A 23,366-nucleotide genomic window follows, 5' to 3' on the forward strand; every position below is an offset into this window, starting at 1 on the left:
AATCATCAATAACAAAGTTTATTAGTGTTAGTCATCGTCATCATAGCATCATCAACATGACCTAGTCATGCACATCATTGTTCATTGTGAACCAGAACTAATGTAAGTAGCTAACATAAGGGACACATCCATCATGGCTATCATCAACATAACATCAATGGGAAACATACATATCCGTCAAAGCTATCATCATCGTAACATCAATATAGAACATACTTATCCATCAAAGCTATCATCATCATGATACCAATAGAGAGCTTACATATCCTTTACTGCCACCATCATCATAATATCAATAGAGAACATACATAACCATCACATCCACTAATAATAGAGTCATGAGTCCGGATCCTCAACTTGAGGTCCTCAAAGAATAAAGTGTGGGCCTTACGGCTAAATAAATGTTAATGTAATATCACTGTCACTCAACTAGAGCGGGGCACTATAATAAGAAGGACATTGATGGGCATTTGGAAGAGACAGTAGAGGCAGATACTCAGTTACTAGAGTAAGTTCGATTTTCTCATTGGTCGAAGTTCGACAAGAGAAAATCGAATCAGAGGGAGAGTTGCAAGTGAGAAGGAGAGAGAGAGGGTATCAACATCAGTCTGGAGGTTATGAGTAGAAGACGTGGAGCAGAAGGAGGACAACGCAGAGGCTATGACACAGAGGACAATTCAGAGGTAGTGTGACGTTGGGATAGCGTAGTTCTCACGCATGGGCTGACGCAGTGAGACACAGAGGGGGCAGCAGGTCCTCTCCTGATTATATCTTGTATATGAGGATTTTGCTAAAGAATAATAAAGAAACCCTCATCTGCTACACCGATTTTCCCGCATTGGGTTTTTCTGGAGACATTTGTCCAAAAATAAATGTCATTGTGTTGTTTCTTGTTGCGGCATATTATTTTAAATAGTGAATGTTGCAGTTATAATTACTTTTATATTTACCATAGAACACAGTAAATAACTCGCATGGTTTATCAAGTAGGAGAAGTAATATCAGTCACTGCAATAGGAATTTTGGGTTTAAGGAATTTTCACATGGTATCAGAGTAACAAGTGAAGCAAGAAGAACATAGCCGAAAGACCCAGTGCTGAAGGAAGAAGGGAATTCGAAATTTCTGAGAGGCAGCGATTTGAATCCCCAAAGAGTTTGTGCAGTTCAGGCCAGAGGGCTAGATTTTCGAGGGAAATCTCTCTCTGAGTGAGTTGACAGAGAGGTAAGATTCTAGATCGAGATTTGTCAGTGGAAGAGGGAGTAGCACAACAAAAGGTTTAGCAAAGAGGTTTTTCTGGTGGGACGCAGTTTTCTGCAGGCAGTTGCTAGGGCAGGATAGCATCAGAGATCATTAGAAAAATAGCACAAAGATGGAAACTCAAGATGTCTCCGAATTATCTTCCAGATTGGAAGAAGAATTCGCATGTTTAGCAAGTTCAGCATCAGCAAATGTTTGGTACAATGCTAGTGGGGCTTCAACCCATATGACTAGAGCGTGAGAATTTTTTTCAAGATATCAAGAAGAACAAATGGACTTCCAGATTACTATCGGAAACAAAACGAAGTGTACTCTAGTAGGGTGAGGCACCATAGCATTTCAGACGGAAGCAGGAACCAGCATTCGAGCCACCAATGAATTTGATTTCAGTGTCCCAGTTACAGGACAAGGGATACGATTTATACTTCATTGGAAAGAAAGTATATGTCAAGCATCCAAGCTGGAAGAAGAAGAGACAAATTGGAGTTCGAAGCAACATACTATTTAGGTTGTAGCTCAAGTCTCCAATGGCACTGATAGGTAGCAGTCATAATGGTGAAAAGGATCTAAATGAATTATGGCACAGGCGAATGAGACACTTATAGCATGGAGCATTGAGGATGCTCAGAGAGACTGTTACATGAGTTCTAGTCCTTAGTACTGAGCATGATCATTTATGCAGAGGATGCGTACTAGGGAAGTATGCTAAAACAACTTTTCCAGAAGCAACAATAGAGCATAATGTGTATTGGGAATGATCCACTCAGATATCTGTGGTCTAATGTCCACAGTAGCTCTTAGTGGTGGCGAATACTTCGTCACCTTTATTGATGATCACTCTATAAAAACCTGGATCTATTTCTTAAAGGCCAAGGATGAGGTCTTTGATCGATTTAGAGAGTTTAAGGCTCTCGTTGAAAACATGACAGGGAAAAAAATAAAGGTATTGCGTTCAGATAATGGTGGAGAATATACAGACAAAGACTTCACATATTTCTGTGCAAAGGAGGGCATCAAAAGAGAATGGACAACTCCATATAATCCGAAGCAAAATGGAGTAGCAGAGTGGAAAAATAGAACTATTGTTGGGGTAGCAAAAGTTATGTTGTATGATCAGGACTTGCCTAGACTCGTATGGGCAGAGGCTTGCAACACAACAATATATATCTAGAATAGAACTCCTCACAGAGCATTGGGGAAGAGAATGCTCGAAAGTGTTTTCATTGGGAAGAAGCCAGAAGTAAGTCATCTCAGGATATTTGGAAGTGTGGCATATTGTCACATTCCATACAAAAAGCGCAGAAAACTGGATTAGACTGTAGAAAAGGGGTACATCGCAGGATATAGCAAGACCTCAAAGGCATACATAATCTACATTCTTAGCAGCAGGAAGATTGTATTGAGATGGGATGCGAAGTTCATGGAGGATAGAGCTCTTAGGAAATATCGAGAGATGCTAGCAAAAGGTGAGTCAGTAGATGTTCCATTAGTCCAGCAGAAGCAGGGCAGCAAGGAGGATAGGTAGGAGGACAAACACTTGGATCGATTACAGTGAGCAGTACCAACATTTCCTCAAAAGAAGGAAATCCAGGTAGTTCTCAACAAATGGAACGATAGGGCCAGGAGGAGGATTTGATTGAGCCTCCCACCACCAGTGGTAGAATCAGCAGGGAAGTATGACAAACGCTGAGGAGTTTGTTGGAGCTCCTAGAATTGAAAGTAGGCAGTGTAGATAGCCTACAGATACCAGGCCTTGGTAGCTTAGGTTGAAGAACCCTCTAGCTTTCAGGAAGTCGTTCAACACCATGTGTGGGTGTATGCCATGGTAGAAAAATATAGTTCTATCATGACGAATGATGTTTGGGAAGTAGTACCTAGACCAGAGGATAGATTAGTTGTAGGATCAAGGTGGATCTACAAGATCAAGTATGCTGCAGATGGCAGTATAGAGAAGTACAAGGCTAGGTTCATGGCAAAAGGGTACACACAGAAAGAAGGAATAGACTATGAAGAGACCTTTGCCCCAGCTGTCTGATATACCTCTATCAGATCCATTATATCTCTAGCAGCTCAGATGGGATGGGAGATTCACTACATGGATGTCAAGACAACATTCTTGAATGGGGTGATAGAAAAAGAGGTGTATATAGAACAGCCTAAAGGCTTCAAACCGCATGAAAAGAGAACCCATGTGTGCAGATTAAAGAAAGTCCTGTATGGGTTCAAGCAGGCACCCAGAGCATGGTATGGTTGGATTGATAGTTACTTGCAACAGTTGGGATTCGTCAAGAGTGATGTTGATCCCAATATCTACTATTTAATGGTAGAGAATGAGCCACTTATTCTGGTATTATATGTGGATGACTTGTTTTTAACAGGGTCATCTAGTCTCATACATGACTGCAGGAAGAATCTTGAAGCAGAATTCGACATGAAGGATATAGGGTTGATGCATTATTTTCTAGGGTTAGAAGTTTGGCAGAAGAATGGGGAGATTTTCCTTGCGCAAGGAAGATATGCTACAGAAATTCTGAAGAGATTCAGAATGCAGGATTCCCTGCCCGTGGCTACTCCATGATCACCAAATGGAAGGAAATAGATGCATCAGGAGACAAGGAGGTGGACACCACCTTGTACAGACAACTCATTCGGTCACTCATGTTTCTGGTCAACACTAGGCCAGACTTTTGTTACGCTATCAACACCCTTAGTCAATTCATGGTGGAACCAAAAACGGTGCATTGGGAAACAACTAGGCACATTCTAAGTTATGTGCATGGAAAAATCGAATATGGGTTGAAATACTCCCGAGGGGATGACATTAGATTGAATGGATTTGCAGTTACAAATTGGGCAGGTAGTTCAGTAGACCGGAAAAGTACCTCTGGTTACTGCTTCAGTGTTGGATTAGGAATGATCTCTTGGTGCAGTAGGAAGCAGAAGTCGGTAGCTCTGAGCTCAATGGAAGCTGAATGGCAGCCAACACAACTACGTGCGAAGTGTAGTGCCCTACTCTAGTTGACTGACAGTGATATGACATTAACATTTATTTATCCCTACGGCCCACACATTATTCTTTGAGGACCTCAGGTTGAGAATCCGGACACATGTCTGTTATTAGTGGTTGTGATGTTTATGTATGTTCTCAATTGGTATTATGATGATTGTAGCATTAAAGGTTATGCATGTTCTCTATTGATATTATGATGATTGTAGCATAAATGGTTATGTTTGGTCTCTATTGAATTTATGATGATGATGACAGTAAAGGATATGTATGCTCTCTATTGATATCATGATGGTGATAGCTTTGATGGATAGGTATGTTTTCTATTGATGTTACGCCATTGATAGCTTTGATGGATATGTATGTTTCCATTGATATTATAATGATGATAGCCATGATGGAGGTGTCCCTTATGTTACCTACTTGCATTAGTTCTGGTTCACAGTGAACGAAGATGTGAATGACTAGGTGATGTTGATGATGCTATTATGAAAATGACTAACAACGAGAAACCTTATTACTGATGATTATTGAGTATGGCAGGAAACCACTAGAGGCACTCGCATATGACGAGTTGACGACACTTGGTTTGATGAAAATTTATATTTTGTCTTTGAAATTCTAAGTAAATATTGAAATGTAATATCTTGTTTCTGGGATATCCCTCAAACCCAAGAAAACTCCAACCAAACACGCCCAAATGATATAGTGACCGAGAAACTCAAAGTGATAAAAATAGCAGTGGTACAACATATAATAATATGAACATGAAATATAAGCAGATACTCAAGAAATGCAGAGAGAAATGCTAAGCCATTTTATTATACTGAGTAATGGAATGAGTACAGGAGGTGATTAGAAATATGGCACCTCGACTTGCACAAGGCAAGTGAAGAAATACACTCATAATAGCAAAGGAATGGCCTCTCTCTGAACTGCGTCCAAGCTGCTGGAGAACTGTTGTGCTGCTGCTACTAAAAATCAAATGAGGATTTGGAGTTGTTCCCCTCCTCAGAAAATGCTGAAACTATGGAACCAGACTCTACTCAAGAAACCTAGAAAAACCCAGAAAGCTTTTCTGAAATAGCCGACCCCAAAAATCACCCCCTTGGGGATTTACGTTGTCCCTCAAGGCTTTGCGCTGCCACTGAATAGAATCCACCAATACTCAGCCCGAAACTCTGCCAAAACCCTCCAATATGCAAGAGCTGATCCCTTGCTCAATCTCCCAGCGCTAATCCTCCACAAAACCCCCAATTCCCACCAAAAGAACTGTGTCCCTTTCTCCCAAGACTGCGCAGTCCTCAAATGCTCAGCTTCTCCACAACGCCAAAGATCAATCCTATTGCAAAAAATTGCTGGAAACTACCTTGCTCGAGTAGGCACTAGAAGTCCCCCGGGGCTAAGGGTGAGATCTCTGAACGGAGACACTCAATGCACTAAACAATGCTGCAGACCAGCTAAACAGCCAGCTTGCTCTAAGTTGAAGTGACTAGCTCAAATGCACATAATCGAATGACAAAATGAGGAGGCTCCCCTCTCCTTTATAGCGTTGGCCTCTCTCAATCCCAAGGCCCACCTCCTCCAACGCAGTCCCTTTCTTGCCACGTGTTCCTTTCCATCTGCACAGTCCCTCCAAGTGTCTGTGTGGGCCCCATCTCTGCGTGGCCCTTTGGCCCCCTTGCCTCCCCTTTAAGTCACGACATTGTGCTACTAGGAAGTGACTTTATTCTAAAGGTGAGTTATGTTCCCCTTTTCCTCACCTTTTTATTTATAAATAACTATAGAAGGAAAAATTGAGCAAAATCGAATATTCCAATTAGCCATGGCTAATTAGGAATATTACAGTCTCCCCCAGCAAAACGTTGCTTGTCCTCAAGCAACTGAAGTGATGGATGCTGCAAAATTTTCTCACTCTCCCAAGTGGCATCCTCATCCGGTAAATTCTTCCACCTCACCAAGAATTCCCGGACCGTCCTGCTCCATAGCTGCCTCTCCCTGGTATCAATAATAGCCTCTGGCTGCAACACCAAATGCTCCTCATCATCTGTGGGTGGTAGCTCATCTGTCACTGTCACATGCTGTCCCAATGCCTTCTTTAGGCATGATACATGAAAGTCGTTATGAATCTTGCTGCCTTGGGGCAGTTCCAACTCATATGCAACCTGTCCAATCCTGCGTATCACCCTGTATGGCCCATAAAAGCGGGGCTTGAGCTTTTCAGCCCCTTTCTGCTTCAGTGACGATTGTCGGTATGGCTGTAACTGTAGGTAGACCAATTCCCCTACCTCAAACTGTCTCTCCACTGGACCCATGTCGGCATACAACTTCTGCTGGTTCTGTGCTGTAGCCATATTATCCTTGAGAGCTCAGAGAATATCCTGACTCTCTTGGATCCAAATCTTGGCTCTCGGAGCCTTGCTAGCACCAAACATCACGTCAGCAAAAGATAAGGGATGATATCCATACAAAGCATAGAATGGTGACATACCAATGGACATGTGATGTGTAGTGTTGTAGCAGTACTCCCCCAGATGCAGCCACTTCAGCCATGCTCGCTGCTGCCCACTGACATAGTTACGCAAGTAGCCCTCCAGCCACTTGTTAACTATTTCTGTCTGCTCGTCCATCTGTGGGTGATAACTGGTACTCGGTGTCAACTCTGTCCCCACCAACCGGAAAAGCTCTTGCCAAAATCCGCCCATGAAACGACTGTCCCTTTCATTGGTGATGGTCTTGGGAAGACCATGTAACCTGAAGATCTCTCTGAAGAACAGCTTGGCCACTTGTGCTGCTATGTAGTGTGCGGATATGGCGAAAAAGTGTGAGTACTTCATCATTTGATCAACGACGACAAAGATGCAATCCTTGCCCTGTACCATGGGCAACCCTGTGATGAAGTCCATCGAAATACACTCCCATTTCCCCTCCGGAATGGGAAGAGGCTGCAATAATCTTGCGGGATGGCTCATCTCCCCCTTGTTCCTCTGACAAACTTCGCACTCCCGGATATGTTGGAGTACATTCTCCTTGAGGCCCTTCCATGAGAACCTCTCTCTAATGGCCCTGTAGGTTTTGGTAAACCCCTGATGGCCGGCCAAAGGTGAATCATGTGATGCCTGGAGTATCTTCTTCTTGAGCTAAAATCCCTCAGTCAAGAAGATTCGGTCCCTATAGTAAATGATCTTATCGATCACCTTGTACCTGTCATCCGCCACCTGCCTATCCAGAACCTCACATGCAAATCTGTCCTTCGAGTACTCTACTAAGAGTCTAGCCCTCTAGTCTGTGTCCAAGCTCATAAGAGACAACGTGGCTGGTCTACGTGAAAGGGCATCTGCTACCACGTTGTTCTTACCCTTGACATACTCAATGTCAAAGTCATATGCTTGGATCTTACTGATCCACTTCTACTACCTCTCTTGTAGCTGCTTCTGCTCCAAAAAGAACCTGAGGCTGTTGTGATCAGTCCTCACCTAGAACCTGTTACCCATTAAATACTGTCGGAACTTGGCCAATGCATGCGTGATGGCCAGCATCTCCTTGTCGTTATAGAATACAACCTCTCGTGCGGAAGGAGCTTCCGACTCTCAAAGGCTATAGGGTGACCTCCTTACATCAATACTGCGCCGATCCCCTCTCCCGACGCATCACACTCCAAAACAAATGGCTGCAAAAAATTTGGCAATACAAGCACGGGGCAGCTGCTCATCACCTCCTTGAGCTTGTCAAAGGCTCGCCGCGCTGTATCCAACCAACTGAATGCCCCCTTCCTCGTCAAATCTGTCAGGGGTGCAGCAAGCTGTGAGAAACTCTTGACGAACTTCCAGTAGTAAGTACAAATACCAATGAATCCCCGAAGTTCCGTCACGTTCCTCGGCTTCAGCTAATCTCTGATGGCAGTAATCTTCTCCTCGTGGACTCTCACTCCGTCCATCCCTATGATGTGTCCCAAGTACAACATCTCCATCAATCCAAACTCACACTTGGAGAGCTTGGCATAGAACTGCTGCTCCTACAAGATGCGCAACACTGTCTCAATGTGCTGGAGATGCTCCTCCCAAGTCCTGCTGTAAATGAGTATATTATCAAAGAATACCAACACAAACTTCCTCAAGTGACTGCGGAAGATGTGATTCATGCAAGACTGGAATGTAGCTGGGGCGTTGGTTAGCCCGAAGGGCATCACCAAAAACTGAAAGTGCCCATAGTGACACCTGAAGGCGGTCTTGGGAATGTCCTGCTCCCCCATGCGAATCTGATGGTACCCAGATCTCAAATCAATCATTGAGAAGAACCGTGCTCCTCTTAACTCATCCATCAACTCATCGATCCTGGGTATGGGGTACTTGTTCTTCAGTGTCTTCTTGTTCAGGGCCCTGTAGTCAATGCACATTCTCAATGTGTCATCTTTCTTCTTCACCAACACCACGGAAGAAGCAAAAGGACTCGTGCTTGGTCGAATGTGCCCAAGAGCCAGCAACTCTTGAATGGCCGGCTCAATCTCATCCCGATAGGCCTTGGGATGCCTATAGGGGGTAGTAATCGCTGCCTGTATGCCCTGCTCAAGCTCAATGGTGTGCTCAAACCCCCGGTCCGGTGGCTGTGCGGCGGAATCTCCCCAAATACTATGGCATACCGGTCAAGGATGGACTGTATCTCCGAGTGCACTGTCTGCCCTGTAGTCCCTGTCTTTGATGCACGCAGCTCTATTGCCCACTCTATGTCTTCCTTCTGGAAGGCTGCCTCCATCCGATGAGCCAAAACAGTCTGAGGCGGATATGTGTGTTGTCCCTATATCTTCTCAGGCTTCCCTGTCTTCTCATCATCCCACTCCATCTCTAGGGTCTTCCAATCTGTCGTGACCTTCCCTAGAGTGATAAGCCACTGAACACCCAATATCATGTTGGTGTCCAGAATATTAACCACAAAAAAGTGGTCAGTCAGTGTGTAGGTGCCCATCGTCACTGATAACTCTGGAACATAACGAGAACACACCATGGTCTGATCTCCTGGGACCAAAATTGAAAAGCCATTGAAGCTCTCTGTCTGTATACCTCTCCACTCAACCATCTGTGCATCGATGAAGTTGTGGGTTGCCCCACTGTCAACCAAAACTGATACCTGCTGGCCACGTACTGTCCCCCATACGCGCAACATCAAATACTTGGGAACTCCTCGCAATGCTACAAGGGCCCCTCCGGTAGGTGCAAAAGCTTCACCACCTGGTGGTGGTGGTGGAGGTGGCAAACGATCCTGCGCAGCATGACTACCTCTTGCCTCCACATCATCCTCCTCATCCTCTTCCCCGCTACTCTCGGAGAAGACCTCAATAAAATGTGCTTTTCCAGCAGCACATCTATGTCCTGGTGCCCAAGGCTCCTAACAGGTAAAGCACAACCACTTCTTCTTCAACTCCCTCCTGGCATCATCATCAATCTGTGCTCGTCCTGGGTTCCCCTTTGGAGGCGGAATCCTCACATCCTTCCCCTTAGGCTGGAAAGCCTATCTCTGGGGGTAAGGTGTCTGGGTCCTGGGTAAGGCATCCTGTAAGTCTCAGATCCTGCTAATAGCATCCTGGAGTGTGGCTGGTCTAGTGGACCTGACTAGACCCTGAAGTGGCTCTGCTAACCCCTCAACATACATGTAGATCCTCCGTGCCGTGGATCGATCGGGCACCATCATTGAAACCCTCAAGAAGTCTGCAATGTAGGTCTCTGGGTTTCCAGTCTGTTTGAGCCTCATCAGCTCAACAAAATGTTGTTCCGGATCCCTCCGGTTGAACCTCTCTATTAGTCTCCTGGTGAACTCAGCATATGTCGTCAATGTGGAGTGTCCGAGTGTAACCAAGCCATGGAACCACCAGTCCTGGGCCTCACCATCCAAATGTAATGTCGCCACCTTGATGGCCTCCGTCTCTGACATTTGGTTAAGCTGGAAATAGATGTCCAGCTTCTCCACCCAAGACTTTTCCGAATTGTTTGATGAGCCATCAAACGTAGGCAAGTGAAATCTACTAGCTGTGCGGTGGGTGTCTCTATCATGATAATGCCGGTATCCTTTGTGATGGCCGCGAGGTCTACTATCCCGCTGGAGCTCAACAAAGTCTCTGAATGAGAGAGCATCCCTGAACTCCTGCCCATAGGCCTGGTACTCCGCAAAATAATCGCCCATATGACCGGGCTCTGCCTCCTGCTGTGCTTCGGCCCTCGTATTTGCTCCTAGGAAAGTGGGCATGGTAGAGCGTATAGGGGCATGTGAGGCCACCTGCTGAGTAGTATCACGTTGAGTGGCACCCTGCTCTGGAAAATGGTGAGATGCAACCGATCCCTCTCCAACCTGGAAAACTCGTGGGCTCTCACACTGTCTAGCCTCCATTGCCGTGAATCTCTGCCCCATCACTTCGATCTGCCTTGACAGATCCTGCACTGATTTGAGGAGCATGTCCGCAAATTTCTTCCCATCATCATCTGCCATCGGTTCCTCCTGCTCTGCGTCCACCACAAGCTCCTCCCGTCCTGCGTCCACCACAGGCTCCTCCTGTTCTGCGTCCACTACTAGAACACAGTCTCCCTCTCTGTAGGTGTTCTCCAACCTATGCCCAGTGTCTCTGTATCTCCTACCTCTGTAACAGATGTACGCCTTTCCCCCGGTGTCATAGATTGCTAGCTCCACAGGCTGAGCCAGATCTATGCTTTGATACCACTGTAATATCCTGTTTCCGGGATATCCCTCAAACCCAAGTAAACTCCAACCAAACACGCCCAAATGATATAGTGACTTGGAAACTCAAAATGATAAAAATAGCAGTGGTACAACATATAATAATATGAACATGAAATATAAACAGAGACTCAAGAAATGCAGAGAGAAATGCTAAGCCATTTTATTATACTAAGTAATGGAATGAGTACAGGAGGTGATCAGAAAGATGGCACCTCGACTTGCACAAGATAAGTGAAGAAATACACTCAGAATAGCAAAGGAATGACCTCTCTCTGAATTGCGTCCAAGCCGCTGGAGAATTGTCGTGCTGCTACTACTACTAGAAATCAAATGAGGATTTGGGGCCGTTCCCCTCCTCGGAAAATGCTGAAACTCTGGAACCAGACTCTACTCAAGAAACCTAGAAAAACCCAGAAAGCTTTTATGAAATAGCCGATTCTCGAAAATCACCCCTTAGGGGATCTACGTTGTCCCTGAAGGCTCTACGCTGCCACTGAATAGAATCCACCAAAACTCAGCCCGAAACTCTGCTAAAACCCTCCAATATGCAAGAGCTGATCCCTTGCTCAATCTCCCAGCTCTAATCCTCCACAAAACCCCCAATCTGGAACTCCCACCAAAAGAGCTGCGTCCCTCTCTCCCAAGACTGCGCAGTCCTCAAATGCTCAGCTCCTCCACAACGCCAAAGATCAATCCTACTGCAAAAGACTGTTGGAAACTACCTTGCCCGAGTAGGCACTCGAAGTCCCCCGGGGCTAAGGGTGAGATCTCTGAACGGAGACACTCAATGCACTAAACAGTGCTGCAGACTAGCGAAACAGTCAGCGTGCTTTAAGTCGAGGTGACTAGCTCAAATGCACATAATCAAATGACAAAATGAGGAGGCTCCCCTCTCCTTTATAGCATTGGCCTCTCTCAATCCCAAGGTCCACCTCCTCCAACGCAGTCCCTTTCTTGCCACGTGTTCCTTTCCATCTGCGCAGTCCCTCCAAGTGTCTGCGTGGGCCCCATCTCGGCGTGGTCCTTTGGCCCCCTTGGCTTCTCTTTAAGTCACAAAGTTGTGCTACTAGGAAGTGACTTTATTCTAAAGGTGAGTTATGTCCCCCTTTTCCTCACCTTTTTATTTATAAATAACTATAGAAGGCAAAATTGAGCAAATTGAATATTCCAATTAGCCATGGCTAATTAGGAATATTACATGAAACCTGCTATATATGTTTATCTATATTATGATGATATGTTAGTGGTTGCAGGCACATATTAGTGCTTGGACGAATGACTCACATATGGGTGATGGGGTTGTACAATTGGATGGAACTGCATGGGAGGGGTGGGGCAGTGTCCTTGATCTCACCCACTAGCACTTCCACCGTGACTTGGGCTAGGAGGGTTGAAACACCTTCGCCTTGAAGATCATGATGTCATGAGGGCAGGTCCCAAAGTTGGGTCGCTTACAAGGATTTTACCGGTGGGCGCATCAAGGCGGATTCATTGATCCTCGACACCATTAGTCTCACTATAGCAGGAAACATAAGAGATGACATTGGTCTCTATCATTGCACCCATACTTTCCCCTCGTAGCCACTGAATGCTTGAAGGGCAAGTGGCATGGCACCCTTGGAACTTCAAGGGAATTTCTTGAAGGGCACGACCAACTTGGCACCCTTGGCATCACAAATAAACTGTTAGGCGTGGTACCCTTGGAACTTCAAGGGAATTTCTTGAAGGGCACAACCAACTGGGAACCCTTGGCATCACAAATAAACTGTTAGGCATGACACCCTTGGAACTTCAAGGGAAGTTCTGAAGGACACACCCAAACTTGGCACCCTTGAAATCATTAAAAATAAATAAATTAATAAATATAATCAAGATATGAAAAACCAAGAAAATTCACATCAAGGATAAATGATGCTAGAAACCGAGGTAATTAAATCAAGAATAAAAGCTGGGTTAAGAGGATCATAGGAAGAGATAAAATATTTTACCTTAAAAACTCTACCCTTCCCATGTTGGAAAATATAGATAATGTAATTTAATTAGGTAAAAAGGGGAAAGAGGGACATCAATGTAAGGATAAATATTAATCCTAAAATAGTTAAACCTAATTAAGAGAAGAGGATGGTGAATTAGGATAAGATTAATGAATTAAATTTTAGAGAAATTTATAGAACCTCCATGTGGCAACAACCAACATAAGAATATCTATCTAAGAGATAACTTGAGTTAAATTGGGGAGTAGATAGGGGATCAAATCTTTACTTATCAATTGACTTTAGTAATGAACACAAATTAAGGAGTAAAAAAGGGATCAAGAGACAACTAGGAGAAGAAATAGGAATCTTGTTGAGGCGAGAAAAAATATTATTTTTAAATTAAAATTAAAGTAAATCATTTTGGAGATCCTTGATGAGAGAGTGACACATGGGTGGGTGAATAATCAAAATATTGGATTAACAAAAATAGTTAATTATGCATGAAATACCAAGTGTCACTTATGAGGCTTCCTATAAAAGAAGGGGTAGGCCATGGGAGAAGGGACTTTTTAACCCTACTGTTGAATGGATGAGATTATGTCAGAGTAGTGACTACGAGCTATAGTGAGTTTGGTGAGGTAGAGGACTTTAGAGAGGGGAATCTTGAGCCAAAGAGTGCTCTCCTCTACCGACTATTACATTCCTCCATTGTACAACCCGATTGCAACTCGGGGGTCCGCAGGGAAGGAGAGTACCCAAGGAGTAGGCTCAGAGGTCAACTGGTGGGTCATTGCATTCAGATTAAGCACGTCGACATTCACACTTGGAGGCGACCGACAACAAAGGAGGGCAAATAGCGGCAAGTCAAGTTTGAATCTCGTCTCTTGGTGAACGATACCTATGTTGTTATAATATTCTTTTATATGACTTCATTATGGTTTTAGTTAATAATATGTAAATTTTATGATATGTTCAATGAAATGAAATTCATAATAGTTTTATATAATGCTCAATAATTTTTGAGTTCCCAACGCTATTTTTTTATTGTGGTAGTTTAAGTTTGTTTAAAAAAAATATATAAGGTTGGTCCCTACACGAAGCTATATGGCTTAGAAAACTGCTTGTGATTTTATTCAGGAAAGGATGGAAGCGACCAGGATTTACTGCGATAATCGAAGTGTTATGAAACCAGCTCACAAAAAGATAGAAAAGATAGTTCAACGCCTTAGAATTTAGCCTTTTCGAGGGGGCAACCTCCTTTCCATTACACAAATGAATGATTCTTTCATGATACAAATGAAAAGACCTCCTTTCTATATATAGGAGTCTAAGGGGTCATAATATAATCAGAGCTGACATAACAATAATAATGTAAGGGCACAATAATAACAATTAGTGGGCTTCTATTGGGCACAATAGTAACAATATGGGCACTACATGGGTACATCAATATAATAAGGGGGTTGTACTAATAACAATAAGGGGTTATCCTAGTAGTATAGGGGCCTAACATGCCCCTCTCCTTCAAAAAGTGTTGTCCTCAACGCTTGAGTAGTTTTTGATGCTTCTGTATAAAATTCTTGTCCTCCCATGTGGAATCTTCAGCGGGTAAGTTCTTCCACTTGATGAGATACTCTGAAATTGATCGATTTCATCGCTGTCGAGTTCTTGTTTCTGTGACTGCTCCAGGTTCCAATATGATTTTTCCTTCCTCTTCAATTTCTGGCAATATTGTTTGAATTGGGATGTTTTGCAACTTTTGAATAAGTGGTCATACTTCTTCGTCCTTCTTCCATTCATCCCTTTCTTCGTTTATCCAATCTGGTTGGATAATAGAAATAGCACAAAACAATGCTTCCACATCCTCATCCTTTCTTGAGAGTGCATCTGCAACAAAATTTTGCTTCCATTTTCTATAGATGATGTCAAAGTCATAACCCATCATATTTGTGACACATTTTTCTGTTCTTCTAAAGATAATAGTTGTTTTAAAAAGTATTTAAGACCATCATGATCCATTTTTACCTTGAAGTGTCTTCCCATTCGGTAAGGCCGCCATTTCTTAAGTGCATGTAGTATTGCCAACATTTCCTTCTCATAAATAGCTTGCTTGAGATGTAGCAGTAAAAATACCCAATCACCTACATCAAAACATTTTTCACTACGATGTTGATCTACCTGTTGTTTCATTCGATTTTGCACCAAAGTGGCATTATCCTTTAAAAGTTGGAGAACTTGTTGTTGATGCTTGACGTGATCTTTCACTGCTTGAACTTTTTTCTTCTTGATATGTCCTTCTATCTTTAGAGTTTGAGGAGTGGTAATTTCTTCCAATCCTTTACAAGATATGGTCGGATTCATTTCTTGATGCTCGATGTGATCTTTCACTTCTTGAACATTTTTCTTCTTGATATGTCCTTCTATCTTGATAGTTTGAGGAGTGGTAATTCCGACCAATGAATTACAAGATATGGTTGGATTCATTTCTTCTTTCTCGATGTGATCTTTCACTTCTTGCACCTTTTTCTTCTTGATATGTCCTTCTATTTTGAGAGTTTGAGGAGTGGTAATTCTTGCCAATGCTTTACAAAATATGGTCTGATTCATTTCTTCTTTCTTTGGGGTTGGGTCCTGGTGTATATCCTCTTCTTTTGATGTTTCTTGATCCTTTTCTTCCTCCTCTTCATACTCTATGTAAAATAATTTCTTCTCAGCACACTTATGACCTTTAGTGCATTTGTTATCACAATTGTAACAAAGCCCTTTTTCTCTTTTTTCTTCTAATTGTTGTGGTGTAACCCTTGTAGGTTGTGGAAGGCTAGGAGAAGCAACACTTCCATCTTTATAATTGTGAGGGGTAGACTTCCTTGTTGCCATAATTTTACTTTCCACTATGTAACAAAGCCCTTTTACTCTTTCCAATTGTTGTGGTGTTGCTCTAAAGAAGGTGGTTCTCTTTGTATCCTCATAATGTGCTATCATTTCCTCTGTGAAAATTGACCACGTAACAAGTTGTTTACGAGAACAAAGCCCTTTATACCATAAAAATTGATCTGGTTCTAAATATGAAGATGCAATACATACCTTTTGTAACAGTGGTACACCATGTAGATCAAAATATTGCTCCATCTGAAGTATCCAATTTACCGAATCCTTGCCATCAAACTTCCTCATATTGCCTTTTCTTGATTTTAGGAGCTCGATCTTGAAATGACTATAACTCTATAATTTCGGTTCTTCCAGTTCTGAAATTGTGACCTGTAGTAGCCCTATGCGTCCTCTTTCCAATGCCACCAGTCTGATCCAAATTGGATTCTCCAAGGAAGAGTTATGCCAAATCTCCCATAGTGACCTGATTATAGACTAGTTCAGTAGAGCGAACTTGTACGACATGCCACGTGTCACTGTTTCGACCTTTGGCTCTGAAAAATATATACACGAAACTACAGTCTGTTCTCTTTCTGTACCTTCTTACGAAATTTCAATCTGATGCTCAGAGAGAGTTATGACGATTTTCCCCAGGTCCCCTGTTTGGAATGTAATTTAGGAGTCTGCAAAAAAAACCAACTTCCGCAGATCATATCTCCGCAAATATAGTGCAAAAAGCTCTGAAATTCGGACCCAAGGTTCAGTGCAATTTCGTCTCAAATGGGTTTTTTTCGCTTTTGAAATGTCGCAGAAAAAAAGTTATAGCGAAAATGCCACGATGACCTATTTGGAGCAGTGAAACCCTAGAATCCAAGGCTCTGATACCAAATGTTATGAAACCAGCTCACAAAAAGATAGAAAAGATAGTTCAACGCCTTAGAATTCAGCCTCTTTTAGGGGGCAACCTCCTTTACATTACACAAATGAATGCTTCTTTGATGATACAAATGAAAAGACCTCCTTTCTATATATAGGAGTCTAAGGGGTCATAATATAATCAGAGCCGACATAACAATAATAATGTAAGGGCACAATAATAACAATAGTGGGCTTCTATGGGGCACAATAGTAACAATATGGGCACTACATGGGTACATCAATATAATAAGGGGGTTGTACTAATAACAATAAGGGGTTACCCTAGTAGTATAGGGGCCTAACACGGAGTTATATCAAACTCTCTTTGAATCTAGTATGTAATGATCGGCTGAAACACATTGATATCATATGTCACTTTATCAGAGACGGTGTTCAGCGTGGGGCAGTACAATTACAATATGTTCCCACAGGAGATCAGGTAGCAAACGTACTCACAAAAGCTCTAGGAAGAACAAAGTTCATTCAGTTCAGGGAGTAGATAGGTATGGTAGAGAATCCATTTCAGTAGCAGAAACAGGTGATTTCCTAGTGACAAGGAATGAGAGGGAGTTGCAATATAGATGCAGTGTTGGCAGGGTCAACAATAGTAAAGATGCAACATTTGCGCGGTGGTTGGTGGGCAGTGATGTCAGACATCAACAACACAGAGTGAGATGTTACAGAACAAGGTGATGTTTCGACAGCTTGCATTGCTAGAGCACATTCGTCACTAAGAGGAAGTGTTGATTTCTGGTAGCATCAGATGTGCTCTAAGTCTCAAATTTTGCATGGAGGCTTAGACACATGCATTCCACAATAACCATAAATCGTTTTGGGAAATTCCACCTGGAGAGAGTTTTATTAAAATAATTAATTATTTTTAATGGGTTCCTAAGTCTAAACTTAGGAAATTAAATTAATTAATGGGTATTAATCTAAACCGTGGGTGTAACTTCTAGAAGAAGACGAAGATCGAATCCAAATGATCTGAGCCATTGATTAGAATCTAATCTGGGTCATTGGTTCTCAACTGGAGGATTCTAAGAAGAACATGGATGGGCATTTGGAAGACACACCAGAGGCAGATACTCAGTTACCTGAGTAAGTTCGATTTTCTCGTTGGTCGAAGTTCGGCAAGAGAAATCGAATCAGAGGGAGAGTTGCAGGTGAGAAGGGGAGAGAGAGGGTATCAACATCAGTCTAGAGGTTCGGAGTAAAAGGCGCAGAGCAGAAGGAGGACAACGTAGAGGCTATGCCGCAAAGGACAATGCAGAGGCAGTGTGACGCTGGGATAGCGTAGTTCTCACGTAGGCGCTGACTCAGTTAGACACAGAGGGGGCAGTAGGTCCTCTCTTGGATCAGTAACTCGTCGAGAAGTGTCTGTAAAAAAAAATTCTCACAGAGAATCCTCTTCTATTCTACTGGTTGTATCTTGTATATGGGATTTTTGCTGAAGAATAATAAAGAAATCCTCATCTGCTGCACCGGTTTTCCCGCATTGGGTTTTTCTCGGGACATTTGTCCAAAAATAACTATCATTGTGTTTTATCTTTTTCTTGTTCCGTTTCTTGTTTCGGCATATTATTTTAAATAGTGAATGCTGCAGTTGTATTTACTTTGATATTTACCGTAGAACTCAGTAAATAACTTGCATGGTTTCACAAGTAGGAGAAGTAATATCAATTGCTGCAGTAGGGATTCCGGGTTTAAGGAATTTTCACACCCTTTATAAGTGGTTTTCTGTATATATCGGGTCTCCTCCCATCGGTGAAAGCACGTAAAGAGTAAGAAGCTTTCGCTGTGGTGACAATAGGCTTTAGCTTCATTGTTGCTCTTGACCTAGCAAGTGCCCCTCTAGGACCTCCTGCTAGTTTGAGCGGTAACAGAACTCACCGGAGATCTACATCAATGTGATGAAAATCACAATGTGGATCCTCATACAATATGAGATGTAATAGGTAGTATTGAAGAAATTAATAGCTGGCTGAAACAAAGCAGAAGTTGGGTAATTGTCTTTCTTCAAAACAAAGTGATAATATTTTGAATCTTGATGACTGAAGCAATTTTGTATTATATTCCCTGAGAATTGTTGAATGTTTGGCTGGCAGTTTTTAACAAATACTTATCTGTTGTCTTTCAGAAGCTGCTTAGTGTTGAGTGGCGTGTATGGTTAACAGATTTCCTCCTTTCTGATTATTTTGGTATGAGAAATTTTATCTTACAGCCTATGTTTCAAAGTGTAAAATTTGTGTGCATATTATTTTCATGATTTAATCTTTATTAGTATTCTTTTGTTGAACATCATTGTGTATCTTGTCCTGACACTTGCTATGGCTCTAACAAAGGAAATAGGGCATATTTTGCTCTGAAGATGGAAGGAAAACTTGATAATCCAGATCAACGAATTTGTGAAGATGTGGCAAGCTTTGTTGCAAATGTTGTCGACGTCATATCGTTGACTTCAAGCAAAGTTCTCCATAGTTTTGCATTTGCAGGAGTATTGTGGTAAGAATGTTTTGAACAACTTGTGACATTGAATAGTTGAACTTTATATTTGAAATGATCGGGATATTGTTGCTTCTCAACGTCTTGTTCACAGTTGCATGAAAGGGTTCTGTTTACAATTTGACCATTAATTACCCAACTCATATTAACTCTTGAAGATGTACCGTATGATCAAACAAGGTCCATTGCACCAGAACTGGTTTATTTTCTTCTGTTGTATTCAGTGGTTGGAACTTACGTGACAATCCATATTTTTGGGAAGAAGATAATGCATTTGAAGCTACAGGTACAATATTGTTCAGTATTTGCTTTGTATCCATAACGGAAAGTTTTTAATTCAACTTTGGGACATATGTTTTCTTTTCTTACGCTTACTCAGGAATAGGTGCTTAGATTTGGATCCTCAGTTAAATGATAATTTAAAGGTGATATTGAATAGTACCACGTTGTGCAGGCAGGGAGTATGTATTTCCCACGGTCTGTATTTATGTAGTTCATGTGGCAGAAAACTAGAACATAAGTAGCGTAAAGATTATCAAGCATCTGATTGATCCATTTGTGAAACTGTAATTGTGGTATATCCATCTCTGTTTTAAAGGAAGCTTCTCTGGTTATAAAACTGTGGTTGTCATTAAGCTATTTGAAGCATAGCTTATCATGTTTGTGCATTTTCTCTAGTACAAATAAATTATCTCTGTTAAGCCTGATAAGGTTCTCTATATGTATGCAGAGCTTGCAGAAGGAGGCAGACTTCCGGTATTCATTGGTTAGAATTCGTGATAATGCAGAGTCCATTGCTTTCTATAGGGCCGAGAAGCATGAGTTACACTCCATCAAGGCAAGTTATAATTGTGCTTAATGCTTCATGTGCTTATAGTAGAATTTTTGTTAGCTGTGTAAGAGGCTAGAAACTTCATTTTATTTTAAAACTTCAGTATTCAGATTTGGTCATTTCTTTGAAAATGATTTCGAAAATTTGTCCATGCTGTGTCCTAGAAGTCTTTTATATCAATATACGACTTTCAAATAGCATATAATTTGTTTAGAGCCTTAATATTCTGTACAGAAATACCTTTGTCATTTGATTGTTTTGACACTGTTTAAAATTCTTTCACAGGGTTTTTTCTCAGCCTTGGTGAAAAATGCAAGAGTGCTCATAATCTGGTGCAGGCACCTGGCTCTATTCAGCAATGCCTATGACTTTGTAGTGCTTATTGTTCCAAGCTTAATTATTGCCCCAAGATTCTTCAAAGGCGAGGTATATCAAGTAATTTACTGCAGTGATTGTTTTCCAGTAAAATCTCAAGTACACAATCTTATATCTCTTTTGTTGGTTTTATGTGCAATGTTTGCTAAGAGCTCATTAGTGACTTAGTTTGAAAATTTTAGGTTGAGTTTGGCGTTGTGACTCAATCGGCATATGCTTTTAAACATGTCTTGTCAGCTTTATCTGTCATCATACTAAAATTTGATAATTTCAGGTCAGTAGTTTCTACTTATCTTTTATTCTTTTGAAAAGCAGACATCTTATATGAAAAAGGAGAATAATGAGATTACTATATAAATGAAATAAAATCACATTAATTTTCACAGATGACCAAAAATAGGTTAGCAGGATTGGAAAGTAAAACCTGCTGAGGTGAATGGAAACATTGGTGGCTGAACAGGTCACAACCAAGTCGATACATTTTCCTAGCTAGTGTTACAAGAGTCACCATTGGCAAACAATCTGTGGGGGTCATCAACTTGGGAAATTGACAAAATTGAGAAAAAATTGTCAAATTTTGGAAACACCCTAGATCTGCTGTCCCAAGTTTTGTTTAATTAAGTAAATCAGATTTGAACTTATTTAATCACATAAATGTATATTTCTGAACATGCAACAATTACACATATGGCTGGAGAAATGAACATCAGAAACAATAAAAGAATAACAAACATGCTCAGTGAATTTTCTCTTCAAATCAGCTTATCATTCCAATGATCAAAACTTCCAAGGCAATGCTACTTTGAAATTAGCACATCTCGCTAAAGACCTTATGAGATACTAAGGTGGCACCACACAATACAAGTGTCCACTATCAGCTTGGCACAAGTCCTCACTCTCTAGGCCAATTCCTACAAAGCCAAGGGAGGCTTCTCTACACTAAAATTCCCTCCACCATAGATTGGTAGACTAATGCCTTATAGTAGCCCTTAGGTGATTGCGATAACCAAATATTGCTCACCAATAAAGTATCAAAACACTTGGAATATGAAAATATCCATTAGGGATAGAAATAATAACATATTTATTATTGACCAATGTATGAAGAAGTGATATGATTTACAAAAGAGGGCTCTGTATATATACCTAGGCGGAGTGCCCTTTCATTAATAGTCATGTCCTTTAATTACACTAATTATTATTTAATTGAGTTATTTATTTATATTATTTAATATATTTGTGTTTGTAACATCGTCTTTCCCTTGGGGGAGGCTGTGGAAACACTAGCCGCTGTTGAACCCTGGTGTAATCGGTCAACTCCAGCGGCAACGTTTGCCAAATCTGGTTTCTGAGTTTGTGTTTTTGCCTGATATTGGTGTTTTGTAGCCTTTGTCACCTTTTTGCTGGTGCGGCTCTCATTAGCATTCCTGTTTGGATCATTGAGAGGGGTTTGGGTGAGTTTTCGATCTACCTCGAATGTTGTCGTCCTGTTTATGTCCAGTCATTTCTAATGAACTGTCTGGTGCAGTTATTGTATGTTTCCGCCACCGCCATCTTTGGAGTAGTTTGTCATAAAACATTCTGGATTTCTTCGAGGGTGTTTTTTGTTGTCGTCTGCTAGAAGTTCAACATTTTCTTGGTCACTGAGGTATTGATGTTGTTGCGGCCATCTTTGGAGTAGCTCTTCACAGAACATTCCAGTTTTCTTCGGGTGCATTTTTTGCTGTTGTCTGCTAGATGTTCAACGTTTTCTTGGTCGCTTATGTATTGATGCCGACACCTCATTTTTATGCCTGCTCTGTGTGGGTTCTTGGGTTGTCTTGATGACTGTATGCAGGTTTTTTTAGGCCCTGTATGATGGTTTATTTCTTCCATTGTACAGGGGTTTAACAAATCTCCAATCTGTTGGATGGTTTGGTTTATTTGTTTCCACGGATACCTCTTTGTATCTGTTTTCTCTCATGGACAATTCAACTTAAATGGTTTTTTTTTTCTTTTTGATGTATGCTTATTGTGCTAGGCAATGTAATATTTCTCCCTCTGTGCTCAGTTTTTTTGGATGCCATAGGCTCTGGTTTTATTTTTGTTTTTATCCTCTAGGGTTAAAAATGCTATGTTGCACTATAATGTCCCTTCCGAAATTAAATTATTGCAGGTTTATCTATTCCACAATTCTGACAATTTCGGAGGTCATGGGATCCATGTGATTTTTGGAAAAGACTTAGGAAGGAAAAAGGGGCCGAAATGTTTTCTTGGCATAGCGTGGGGCCACCCACATGAGGAAATACGCACCACCTTAGACGGAAGTTCGAATGACTAAGGAGGGAAAGTCGAATTGCTAGTTGGAGGGGGCCCACATGGGAAAATAGGCCCACGAATTATAAATAGAGGAGGCTCATCTTCATTTGGTATATTTTTGACATATTGAACTCAACCTTAGTTGTTCAAGCTGCTTAGCCGGGTTACTGCGCTATTTAGCACGCGAGCATCTCCCAGCGAAAATCTCAACGCTTGCTTCGGTGGACTTTGAGTGCCACCCTAGGAAGGCAATTCATACTACCTTGGAGGAGAGCCGGTGGAGTTGCACAGTCATATCATTCAGCATTTGTCTCAGCCAGTATGTGTTTCTGGAGGACACAAAAGGGGAACACGCAGGTGTTGCTTGTGGGTTCATTCGGGCAATAACTGCCGGGGAAGTTTGGGCATTGGAGCTACAATGGAGGATCAACCATTCGGGAGAGTTTGGGAGCAGGAAGTTGCTGCATTGGAGAAGTTCGATTTATAGTCATTGGGGCCTGCGTAGAAAGCCATCATTGGGCTCATGTGGGAGTTGGAGGAAGGAATTGTAGGGATGGAGCTGGCCGAGCGAAGTAGGAGATCATTTAGAGGGCCATTTGAGGA

The 23,366-nt window shown here is 41.9% G+C and overlaps 1 protein-coding gene across 1 annotated transcript in view; it reads left to right on the forward strand.

Annotated features, from left to right (window-relative positions):
- LOC149218012 (uncharacterized) overlaps positions 1-23,366 on the forward strand; it is a 306,427-nt gene that overhangs the window by 163,045 nt on the left and 120,016 nt on the right. The window contains exons 3-8 of the mRNA XM_089382332.1: positions 18,894-18,954; positions 19,099-19,258; positions 19,439-19,544; positions 19,989-20,096; positions 20,376-20,516; positions 20,648-20,739. Coding sequence (XP_089238458.1) covers positions 18,894-18,954; positions 19,099-19,258; positions 19,439-19,544; positions 19,989-20,096; positions 20,376-20,516; positions 20,648-20,739 — 668 coding nt within the window. The remainder of the gene's footprint in view (positions 1-18,893; positions 18,955-19,098; positions 19,259-19,438; positions 19,545-19,988; positions 20,097-20,375; positions 20,517-20,647; positions 20,740-23,366) is intronic.

The sequence above is a fragment of the Pinus tabuliformis genome, chromosome Q (genome assembly GCF_031772625.1).
Source record: "Pinus tabuliformis cultivar Carrire ecotype Pingquan chromosome Q, CPIR1, whole genome shotgun sequence".
Classification (NCBI taxonomy): domain Eukaryota; kingdom Viridiplantae; phylum Streptophyta; class Pinopsida; order Pinales; family Pinaceae; genus Pinus; species Pinus tabuliformis.